Here is a 12,910-nt window from a genome sequence, read left to right on the forward strand (position 1 = left end):
AAATTTCTGGTTAGGGATGAAGGTGCCCTGTTGATTTGTTATTTACTTTTCTTCCCTCTGTGGCATCTGTTTTCAGGACTGTTTCTTCTTCCTTTAATTTTTGTATGCTGAGGATGCCATGTGTAAGTCATTTGCCACCATACAGATGCATAGGAGTCATCTTAAGTAAGCATTATTGAAAAAAAAATGTTGAATTTTACTTTGAAAATGCAGGCCTGGGAGAAAAGAATTGTTTCTGGGAGCATGATAAAGTACAGCCTGACACCATCATAAAACCTCTATCTAGTCTTCCCAGCAAAATGGTACACAGTCGTAAAACCCTGTATTTGAAGGGCCTGCCTCATTCCTTGGAGCTCATTAATTTTTCTGTGCCCCACTTCCAATAGCTGTTGAATAAATTATGAAATTGGAGAAGACTGGGGGGAAAAGAACACAGAGACATAGGACTATTGATTTTAGAAGCGTTCTTTATATTTTAGAATCACTCTGTTATTTCAGAGGGAAGAGAGATGGTCTTTTGAAGGTTACATTAAACTTCTTTTCCTCTCCAGTAACTGGTAAGTTGACCTAGAAACCATCAGCCGTTTGAGTCCTGCAGAAAAGGCCTTCAACATGGCATGGGCTCAGCCTGACACACACGAGGGCTTAGGCTCAGGTGCTCCTGTTTAATGTACTGCCTCTAGTCGCTCATCAGCTAAGTACTGCTCTCCAGTTTCACTTTGTCTACAGCTTCTCTTTTATACAATTATTTTCATCCTGTTTTATAAAAGACATCAAAGAGATTTCAGCGTAGAGTGAGAGCCTGGACAAAACACGTCTTTGCGAGATGACTGGTCATAACTGGAGTTTAACAAAGGTGAACGGAGACGACAAAGGCAATTGGAAAGTTCTCCAGAGGGTGGTTTTCTTGGAGTTTCACAAGGGGAGTTGTGTCTGGTTTAGAGGGTAGATTTCAGAGTTGTAGATAGAGACATATAGGAATGTGGAGATTTCAGCTACTTCCTGCCCTGTAGTTGCCTGCTGTCATAACAGGCGCCCCCACCACACACTCAGGCCGAAGACCCTACGCCTTCATAACATCTCACTCTCCACTCTGGTTGCTGAGAAAGCACAGAACTAGTCTGACATTCCCAAGTGATTTTAAAGAAATTATTTTAAAGGCTCAGCGAAAAATAGGAAGACCCTCAACGAGATGGGTTCACACAGTGTCTGCAACAATGGACTCAAACACAGCAATGATTGTCGGGATGGCACAGGACCAGGCAGTGTTTCGTTCTGTTTACATAGGGTGCCATGAGTCGGAACCAACTCGACGGCACCTAACAACAAGTAACTTCAGGAAGATAAAGAGGAGTCAATAAAATGACAAATGCATGAAATTCTCCTGAAGTCTAGAGAAGTTGATATTAGAATACGAAGCTAAACAGCTTTCTGACATAGGTTCCGTCTACCCTAAAATGAAATGGCCAGATCAAAAGATTTCTGAACTTGAACTTTTGATTCTAACTTGGACCTTTTGATGGAATCTCCATTCCTGTGCCTTTCTCTTCATTGAAAAACAGATGGTTATAAATGTAAAAGGTCAGGTGCTGTCATTAGCTGTATGTCTGTTACTCTATGAAGGGTTTAGCTGTAACTTATTGTTAAAATTCTAGAATTTACTAGGTTTGCTTTAAATGTTTAAATTCGGTCCTAATTGGAGATTTACATTTACATTAGCTAGGTAAGGAGCTGAATACGAAATCCTATAGATTGTGTTCTAATGTAGCTTTAAAACTTCTTATCACTGTTTGCTGCATTGTATTCAAGGAAAGATTTAAATTTGTGACAGATTACATTTGTGTGATTTTATATTTCACTGGAGAACGAAATCTAAAATGGATTGCTTAAGTGTATAAATATCATTCTCATAAAAAAAAATTCTCATAAGCATTCCCTAATTTATCTGTAGACAGTCATTAAAGCATTGGCTTGGATAAAAGGCTTCTAATGTAGAATAATTGGTATATTAAATTCCTTTTTAACAGATCAAAATAATAGTGGCAACTAAAATAACTCATAAATATTTCAAGTCCAGTTTTTCAATAGCATTTTTTTTTCAGAAATAAGTTGGTATTTTGAAGCAGTCCTTGAAGAAATTGAAGAAGTTTCCAATTAAAAAACAACAACAACAAAAAAGCAGTCTTGAATTTAAAACATCTGATAGCATTATGGTGACCTGCCAAGTAATTAACATGTACATGGACTCACTTTATGTAGAAGTTATTTTCAGGGATTTCCGCAGCCGCCTTCCCCTCCCATTATAGACAAGTCCCTTCCTTTTGAGTCCCCTTTTGAAAGCAAAGCAAACCTGAGCTGGAATCCCAGTTCTACCACTAGCTACTGTGTATCCTTAGGCCAGCTACCTTTACTTACCCTGCTCTGGGCCTTATTTCTTTATGTAGAAGATGGGGACTTGACCTACTGTCTTAGTCACGTAGAGCTGCTATAACAGAAATACCACAAGCGGATGGCTTTAACAAACAGAATTTATTCTCTCACAGTTTAGGAGGCTAGAAGTCCGAATTCAGGGTGCTGGCTCTAGGAGAAGGCTTTCTCTGTCTGTCAGCTCTGGGGGAAGGTCCTTGTCTCCTTTCAGCATCTGTGGGCCCGGCATTCCTCAGGCATCTCCATATGTCTTGGCATCACTCTTCCCCCCGTTCTCAATGCTGGGACTTCAGGTCCAAAGGATGCGCCCTGTTCCCAGCTCTTCATTCTTGGTGGTAGTGAGATACCTCTCTCTGCTTGCTTCTCTCTTCTTTTACCTCTCGTAAGATAAAAGGTATGATTCAAGCAAAGCTGTGACTCAAGATACGCCCCACACTGATTCTGCTTCGTTAACATATAGAGGTTGGGATTTACAATACATCACAAAATGGAGGATAATTACATCAGGTCACAAAGTGGAAGACAACCATACAATACTGGGAAACGTGGCCTAGCCAAGTTGACATATATTTTGGGGGGACACAATTCAGTCCATGACACCTACCTTTTAAGGTTGTGGTGAGGATTATATACACAAAGGGCATATAGGAGGTACTCAGTAAATGGTAGCTATTATTTTTTGCAAACATTTCCCCAGTCCCTGTAGGTTCTTTGTACGCATATGATAGAGGATGCCTCTTACTTCCAGGAAACAGCACAAGGTATGACCTGACCCCAGTCACAGCCGTCAGTGTCCACTTGCTCAGCAGTGATGGGACGCCGGTGCTGGTGGATGGGCCCATCTATGTCACGGTGCCGCTGGCCACACAGAACAGCCTGAGGCACAATGCCTACGTTGCAGCGTGGCGGTTTGACCAGAAACTGGGTAAGCTAGAGTTTTGTGCCGATCTGCTAACAGATGGCTTGCTTACTGATTGATTTTCCTTTAAGGAGCCTGTGGAAGTCTCTCCATGACATTACTAAATGCTGCTGTTCACAGTGCATTGAGTGGTTTCTGGTGGATGAAGCTTCCTCCACTGTGCTGTTCAGGCATTCAGGCGCTCTGTTTAGGGTTTGTTATTTTGCACATTTAACGCTATTTTACTTGAAAAGAACATGCCAAGAGTATTGGGGACCAAAGTTAGCTCTCGTCATCTTCATCCTTTCACTCTTTAGAAGGCCATGCGATCCCTATTGGTCATATGGTTTTCTTTTTCTGTAAAAGGAAAAACATTTCCTAATATCCTATAAAAAAAAGAGAATAAAAATAACCCACCACCTAAAGATAACCACTGATAGTATTTTGAATTGTAGCCTTCCAGTCATTTCTCTATGCACAGATGTATTAGTTATCTATTGCTACGTAACAAATTACCCTAAAACTTAGCAGCTTAAAACAATAACCATTTACCATCTCACAGTTTCTGAGGGTCAGGAACCCAGAAACAGCTTAGTGGATGGCACTGGCTCCCGTCTCTCACAAGGTTGCAGTCAACCTGTCATCTCAAGGTTCAACTGACTGTACTTGCAAACTGGTTGTTGGCAGTCCTCAGCTCCTCACTGGCTGTTGACCAGAGACTTCTGTTGCTTACCACATGGGCTTCTCTGTAGGCTGCTCACAAGATGGCAGCTTGCATCCCCAGAGGGGAGTGATCTTAGAAAAAAAGCACAAACGCTGGAAATGGAAGCCACAGTCTTTTATAACCCAGTTGAAGTGGTGGGCCATCACTTGTGCTGTATGCTGCTACGGTGGAAGTGGACTGTACAGGGTGTGAATAGCAGAAGGGTGGGGATCATTGGAGGCCACCTTCGAGGCTGCCCGTGACAGCATACACATTTGACTGGAATGGGATTTTAGGCAGTATCATGAACATCTATCCATATCATTGATTATTACTCTGAAGTATCAATTTTAATGAGATGAGTGTATAGTATTCTATAACCATATCATAACCTGGATAATCAATCCTCTGCAATTAGAAAAAAATGTTATTATTCTTACCACTGCTGTGATAAATATTTTGTAGCTAAGTCTTGATGTGCATCCATGATCATTTCCTTAGGATGAGATTTTGGAAGTGAAATTACTGCATCAAAAAAAATATGCAAAAATTTAAAGCTTTTAAAACGTATTTCCAGATTGCTTTCCAGAAAGGTTTACTAGTTTACACTTGTAACAAGATGGGAGTGCATGTCTGTGCCTGAGATTTTATAGTGCATTGGTTCCTAAACTCCCCTGGTCTCCAGACCCGTGAAAGTTGAACTTCAGAATACCAGTCTTCAAATAACCCAATCAGAACTTAAAACTATTTGGCCATGCATAAAGATTATCTGATTCTCTATTTCCTCTCAGGAAATATATTTTTACTCAAATAATGCACGTTCCATATTTGTTTGCTAACCGAGCCCTCCCCCCACCAGCTATTTTTGTAATCAGGCTATACTAATTTTTTTATAGCAACATGTAAAAAAATTGACATAGCGCACTTACGAAAATACCTGGGGGTGGAGAGTGTGGTTGGTAAACAAATTACAATGCATGTTACTTGTATAAAAATATGGTAATTCCATTGAGCCCTTTTCCTTTGAGAACCTTCATTGTGTGGTTGATCTAGTTCCATTTAAATGGTCCTTTTAACTTAGCATCTACTGTGAAAAATTGAGCTGCCAAATTCCTGACTTTAACAGATAGTATGTGTGCAGAAAAAGCCAATGTTTGGATAGTGATTTGCAAATAATCAAATCAATTAAACTATGTTTTCTGAAAATTTGTCTTTAAGGTTGGATAGAACCATATGTTCTTTAACTTACTAAACATAATAAATACCAAAAAACCAAACCCGTTGCCGTTGAGTCGATTCCGACTCGTAACGATAATAGAAGCCTACGTATTTCTTAAGGTTTTTTTTTTTTTTTTAACTATCCTTGTATTTAATCAATAATATCATTGTCTAAGTGGAAATTAAAATACTTTAGCTAAATACAAAGTTCCAAATGTAGCATCAGCAGATTAGGAAAACAAAAATAGGAAGTCGTCTTAAGTACATAACACAATTAACTGATTAGCTGCTATTTATAATTAGTTCAAATATGACAACACTTTATCCACTTTTGAGGTATATTAAATTGCCAATTCCAAATTGTTTAATAGCCAGAAACATCCATTTGTCAATCCCTTTAAGAGTTTTTCATCTAAATGAGGGCTGGCAACCTATGGCCAGCAAGCTAAGAATGGTTTTTAGGTTTTTAAATGGTTAATGAAAGAATCAAAAGATGAGTGATATTTTGTGACACATGAAAATTATATGAAATTCCAATTTAAATGCCCTAAAATAAAGTTTTATGGAAACCCAGCCACACACATTTGTTTCTGTATTGTTTATGGCTGCTTTTACACTACAGCAGCAGAGTTGAGGAGTCGTGACAGAGACCATATGTCCCCACAAACGGAAAATATATGCTCTCTGGCCTTTTGCGGAAAAGGTTTGTGACTTCTGATCTAAATGCTTCCCAAGGGGAAGCCCAAGGAGCAACTATTTGAAATGACCACCCAGGATCACTGAGAATGTGCTTGGTTGTGTTTAACACTTTGTTTCACTTTGATCGGTGTGAGAGGTATAGCTTTTGCACGAACATGTGTGAAACTGTCCTAGCACTAGACTGGATGCCTGGCTGTACAGTTCCTGTGTGATCCTGGGCACATCACTTAATTTCCCTGAGCCTCAGCTTCCTCATCTATAACAATACTAATTCCAACTCTACCAACCTCTCAGAGTTATCATGAGAATCAAAATAAGAGAATGCTTACAATAGATGTGACGAACACTAACCATTTGCCATTGAGTCATTTCCAACTCATGGTGACCCCATGAGTAGAACTGTGCTCCACAAGGTTTTCGATGGCTGGTTTTATCAGAAGTAGATTACTAGATCTTTCTTCCGATACAACCTTCCCTAATATTTCCAGCCAGACTCAATAAGATCAGGAGCCTTCAGTAAGCTCTGTGTTGATTTATTGTAGCGCTTCACCGAAGTATGAGCTGGTGTTCATGTTTAGCATGAGTCAAGAGCAAAGATAGCAATTTGAAGGTTGCGTTTGTATTTTCTGTAAAACCACAGTGCACGTTATTTTTCATTATGGAGTTTTGTGCTCTCTATATAAAGATCCATGTGTTACATTCCTTTTAGAATACGGTACTGGGGGGAAAGTTGGCTTTTGAAGAACTTGGAAGTTTCCTTGTATCAGAAATGGACACTTGAGTCGTTCCTTTTCCCCTATAGACTGATGATTCTAGGAAACTAGGAAGAGCTACGTTCAATATGAAGTCATAGTTAACTATATTCATCTAGAGCTGTTCTGTCCAGGACAGTAGCCACTAGCCACATGGGCTGTTGAATGAGCGCTTGAAATGTGGCTGGTCCAAATTGTAATGTGCTATTGAATATTAAATTCATACCAGATTTCAAAGACTTGGTAAGAAAAAAAAAAGAATATAAGATATCTCTTTTTTTTTTTTATTGATTACATGTTGAGATGATAATCCTTTGGATGTTAGATTAAATAAAATGTTATTAAAATTCATTTCATCTGGTTTTTTAAATGAACCTATTAGAAAATTTAAAGTTACACTAGTGACTCACATTATATTTGTATTGGGCAACTCCATTTTCAACCTACATGTTCATTGGAGAGTAACCTAAAAAATTAACGTTATCCTAGAACATAAAATTGGATATTTGTTTAGTATGCTACAACAGTATGACTTAGCTAATTGCTACATGTGCCTTCAATAAAAATGATTGTTTTTAAGAAACACAATTGGTAAAATTGCTTCTATCCTCCTTTCTTAATGGTTGCTTTCTCTCTTGCTTTTATCATCTTCATAGTCTTTGTTGTTACACTCCACTGCTAATCCTTTTATTGCAGACAAATAATAAATGTTTATTCCCCATAAAATGAAGAGTGAACCACAGGTTGAGGTTGTTGTAGGTATCAGAAATGAGTATAATAAAGGTGGGCAAGCTGACAAACTTCCTTTCAGCCAGAAGGGAGGCCCCCTTTTCCTGGAGAATGAAGCTCTATTTTACAGACTTGGGTAACCTACATCAAATTGATTCAGACCAGAATCTAACTGATGTTGGAAGTGTAAAGCAAGAGTGTCTGCCTTAGTCCTGCATTTATGCTTTCATCACTCTAATATTAGAATACAAGGATATTCTGTACTCTACATCTACAAACCAGGGTACCTGATAAAACTTATTTTAAGGAATTGGCTCACCTGATGGTGGGGGCTGGCAAGTCTGAAATCTGTAGGACAGGCCTGCAGGCTAGAAACTTAGGCAGGTATTGCTGTTGCAGTCTTGAGTAAGAAATCTATAGGACAAGAGACAGGCTGGAACTTGGCAGGGGTTGGCATTGTAGTCTTAAATATGAAATCTAGGGCAAGGAACTCAGCAGGAGTTGGCGCTGCAGTCTTAAAGCAGAAAAAGGAAACTTCAGCTTTGGCCTAAGGCCTTCCAACTGATTGGATGAGGCCCACCCACATTATCGTGGATAATCTCTTTTACTTAAAGTAAATGTTTGAAAACTGTAAAACACTACTGCAAGAAACTAAAAGAGCCCTTCCTAAGTAGAAACATTCCATTCTCATGGACTGGAAGACTTAACACTGTGAAAATGTTGATATTACTGAAGTGATCTATAGATACAATGCAGTCCTGATCCAAATTCCAATAACATTCTTTACCGAAATGGAAAAACATATTGCCAACTTTATATGGAAAGGAAAGACGCCCCAAATAACCAAAGCAATATTTAAAGAACAAAGTTTGAGGCCTAACATTCCCCAATCTCAAAACATATTATACAGCCACGGTAATCAAACAGCCTGGTTCTGGTTCAATGACAGACACATAGGACAATGGAATAGAATTGAGAAGCCAGATGTAAATCCATCCATCTATGGGCAGTAAAAAAAAAAAAAAAAAAATAGGCAGTGGACTTCCAACAAGCAATCAAAGTTCATTCACTGGGGAAGAAACAGCCTCTTTAACAAATGGTGCTAACAAAACCGGATATCCATTTGCAGAAAAATGAAACAGGACTTATACCTAACACCATACACAAAAACTAACTCAAAATGGATCAAAGACCTAAATGTTAAAGCTAAAACTGTAAAATTCCTGGAAGATAATATAGGGACAAAACTATGGGACCTATTTATTTTTTGTAATAGATTACCAAACATAACTACAAATGTATGAGCAACAGAAGAAAAACTAGATAAATGGAACCTCGTAAAAATTAAATGCTTAGTCTCATCAAAAAACATTATCAAAAAGAGAGCTCACAGATTGGGAAAAAATCTTTGGGAGTGACATACCTGGTAAGAATCTGAACTCTAAAAATATGTAGAAAACTGTAATAACACAACAACAGGAAAACAATCCAATTAAAAAATGGGCAAAGGACACGAACAGACATTTCACCAAAGAAGACAGTCAAGTGTTAAGTGGCCAACAAATACATGAATAGATGCTGGCAATTTCTGGGCATCAGAGAGATGCAAATCAAAACTACAATGAGGTATCATCCCACTTCTGCAAAAATGACAGTGATCAAAAAATCAGAAACAACAAATGCTGGTGAGGTGGGGAGATTGGAACCTTTATCCACTGCTGGTGGGAATGAAAAACATACAACCAAAAAGTCAGAGACAACAAATGCTAGCGAGGTTGTGGGGAGATTGGAACCCTTATCCACTGTGGGTGGGAATGTAAAATGTACAACCACTATGGAAAATGGTATGGCACTTCCTTAAAAAGCTAGAAATAGAAATACCCTATGATCCAGCAATCCCATTCCTAGGTATATACACTAGACATCTAATAGCAGTGACACGAATAGACATATGCACACCTATCTATGTTCATTGCAGCATTCTTCACAATAGCAGAAAGATGGAAACAACCTAAGTGCCCATCAGTGGATGGATGGATAAACAAAACGTATATACACACAATGGAATACTACACAGCTATAAAGAATAATGATGAGTCCACAAAATATCTCATGATGACATGGATGAATCTGGAAGACATTATGCTGAGTGAAATCAGCACAAAAGGACAAATACTGTATGGTCCCATTTTCATAAAAAGACAAAAACAAGTATACGCATAGAAATCAGCATTCTTTGGTGGTTACCAGGGATGGGAGAAGGAGGGAGGGGAAATCATTCTCTAGACAATAGACACTTGTTAGTTTTGGTGATGGGAAAAGCAACACTGAATGTTGGTGAAGTGAGCACAACTTAACCAAGGTAAAAACACTGAGAAATATACAAGAAATAAGGGACATTATTGGTAAATGCTATGACATACACAATTTGACAATAGCACTAACAGCCGGAAAACATGTGAGTGGTTACATAGATAAATATGTATGCATATATGTGTATAGGAAGGTTTATGTGTATATATACGTGAGCCATATCTAGGTGAATCTGTAGACATATCTATATACATGTTTGTGAGTGCTGTACATATATTCATACATATAATAAAGCACATAGGAGGCACAGTCACAGATACTTGCCGGACGTAACCAGACACCTTGCAGGACTGGTTTACTGGGTTAAAGGGCTAAGGACCATAGTCTCATGGAACATGTTCATCAGTTGGCGCAACATAGTCTATGAAGTTAAATTTCTACATCCTAGCTTGGTAAGTAGTGTCTGGGGTCTTAAAAGCTTGTGAGCACCCATCTGAAATACAACTATTGTTCTCTACTTGTCTGGAGCAAAAGAAAGAAGGAAACTACAGACTCAAAGCAGAAACCAGTCTACAGGACCAATTGCCTACACGAACCATGGCCTCAGCTTATCTGAAAACCAGAAGAACTAGATGGTGGCCGGCTACTACTATTGACCTGTTCTGACTGGGGCCACAATAGATGGTCTCGGATAGAATGGGAGAAAACTGTAGAATAAAACTCAAAATCTTAAAAAAAAAAAAAAAAAGACCAGACTTACATGACTGACAGAGACCTGGGGAACCCCCAAGACTGTCACCCTGAGATAACCTTTAAACTTTGAACTAATTCCAGAGGTCACCTTTCAAGTAAGTAACATTGTTTATAAAAGACAATATCACCCATGAATACTGTGCTTCTTTTATACATATTTAAAAAATTAATATGTTTGAGGCCAAATGGTCAACATTTACCCTAAAGCAAAGATGAGAAGGTCAGTGGGGGCAGGGAAGCAAGAATAATGGGAATGGAACAACCAGAAGAGAAATAATGAGAATGTTGACACAATGTGGAAAATGTAATCAATGTCACTGAACAATATGTGTAGAAAATTGTTAAATGAGAACCTAATTGCTGTGTAAACTTTCACCAAAACCTCAATAAAAGATTTAAAAAATAATAATAAAGTAAATGTTAATCACATCCACAAAATACCTTCGCAGCAACACCTAGACTAGTGTTTCATTAAATAACAGCCTAGCTAAGTTGATGCATAAAATTAACCATCACAGCCCTCCTGCATTTTGCCAGTAGTTACCAAGATTTCAAACTCTGTAGAGAGCAGATGAAATTCTTCTGTAGTTCAGCAGGACATCTGCTTGAATGATAAATCCATGTTTTAAGCCTAACTCAAATACTTTAATCCATGACTGCCAGAAAATTAAAAGTTTACTAATAGGAAAGAGACATAGAAATGCACCCTTTCAAACATCATTAGAGTCAGGTCAGTATTTGATGTTATCATTTATCTTGGTTGTCTTGGTCACAGTTATCTTTTTTTTTTTTTTTTTTTTGAATGGGCAAAGAATTTCCCAAGGGCAAAGAATTTTCTGTTATAGAAATTAGCATGTCCATGTTTCAACCTACATGTTCATTGGAGGATAACCTAGTATGTTAACACTATATTAGAACATAAAATTGGGTGTTTGTTTAGTATGCAACAACAGCATGACTTGGCTAATTGCTACATGTGCCCTCAATAAAAATGATTGTTTTTAAGAAGCTTAACTTGCTGTATAGTACAGTTGAAATGTTTGCAGCATTTAAGTGTACCGCTGAAGCTATTTTGGTAAAATGTCACTTGACTGGTGGAGTGGCATATGGTTCTATGTAGTGGACATGTCTTTTCCTTTGAGGAATTAGCAGAATTAGGATTTTCTAACTGTGCTCACTCTCCTTTTAAAGTAGTACAGTGCTAGAGTCTTGTGCCCTGGGTGTCTGAAACAGGGCTTCGAACCATTTCTGCCTGGTTCACTCATGCCCGACAAAGCAAAAACCGGAACAGACCTGAATTTTCAAAATTTGGGTGAAGCAGAACAATAACCAGAATGGGAAAATTTACAGGTCAGAGCTCTGGAATGGGGGAGTTGGAAGAGGCGTTATGAGCCCTTTCAGGAGCCTAATGCACAAGATTGTATTATTCGCAGAACTGTGGAGAGCGACACACATTCAAAGCAGTGCAGGCGGCAGCCATCTTGAGCGGGGCAGAGCTGTTTCTGACTCTACTCAAAATCCAACAGGCAAGATAGCAACCAAGTACTCTGTCCTTGTTTTCTAAGAGGAAGATTAAATTTCCAGCGGGGCTTTAACCCATAATGTTTCCCTTTCTGGTTATCATTCTGCTTCACCCAAATTTTGAAAATTTGGGTCTGTTCCAGGTTCATTTCGTCAGCTGTAACTGAACCAGGTAGAACCACTTTGAAGCCCTGCTTTGAGAAAATGGGCTAAAGTGAATATACACACCTTTTTTTTTTTTAAATCGAATTTATTTTGTATTGTAATAAATAATGTAACAAAACATTTGGCATTTATTGTGTTTATCCCATTGTTCACAGTGTTCATAAATGTTCATCTTTCCATTCCTAAATTTTTCTACCGTATACATACCTTACTGTCAGTCATATGTAGGAAGCTTCTTAGAAATAAACAGCTATATTTTCCAGGTCTGGCAAATGAAGTGTTGTCGGCCATGGTGAATGTATCTTAGCTGAAGCTTTCTGGGGATGATTATATCAGTTTGCTTTTACAGGTATTTACTCTTTCTTTAACCTGTAAGTGGGACAGATGGCCGTCTATGTATGGAGTTGTCAGACTGTGATCTGACTTGTTGCCCTGGGGAATGGTCACTTATGAACAAACAAACCAGGTCAGTGGCTTGAATTTAAAGTGACTGACTGACATGGAGTGGCAAAGAAATCAAGATTTAAGATTTTGCATTTGATAAGTTTCCACTGTTTAACGATAACTTAGGTTACTTGCTTTGAATCCTCTGATTCTAGTAAGATGACAGGAATAAAAGGGCATTCAAAGAGTGAAGCTACTTCGTAGAATCCAGTTTTAACTGCCTTCCCAAAAAGCAGCATGTAGAGTGTGTGTGGGTTGCTATAGAGATAGTGGTTACTGAAGCAGCTT

General features: G+C 38.4%; 1 protein-coding gene across 2 annotated transcripts in view; it reads left to right on the forward strand.

Annotated features, from left to right (window-relative positions):
• Positions 1-12,910, forward strand: part of FAM171A1 (family with sequence similarity 171 member A1) — a 156,154-nt gene that overhangs the window by 119,561 nt on the left and 23,683 nt on the right. The window contains exon 5 of one of the 2 annotated variants that reach the window (XM_049881926.1): positions 3,176-3,352. The exons of the other annotated variant lie outside the window; for it this stretch is intronic. Within the exon in view, the coding sequence (XP_049737883.1) occupies positions 3,176-3,352 (177 nt within the window). The remainder of the gene's footprint in view (positions 1-3,175; positions 3,353-12,910) is intronic. 2 annotated transcript variants of the gene reach the window in all.

Source organism: Elephas maximus, chromosome 4 (genome assembly GCF_024166365.1).
Source record: "Elephas maximus indicus isolate mEleMax1 chromosome 4, mEleMax1 primary haplotype, whole genome shotgun sequence".
In the NCBI taxonomy this organism is placed as follows: Eukaryota; Metazoa; Chordata; class Mammalia; order Proboscidea; family Elephantidae; genus Elephas; species Elephas maximus.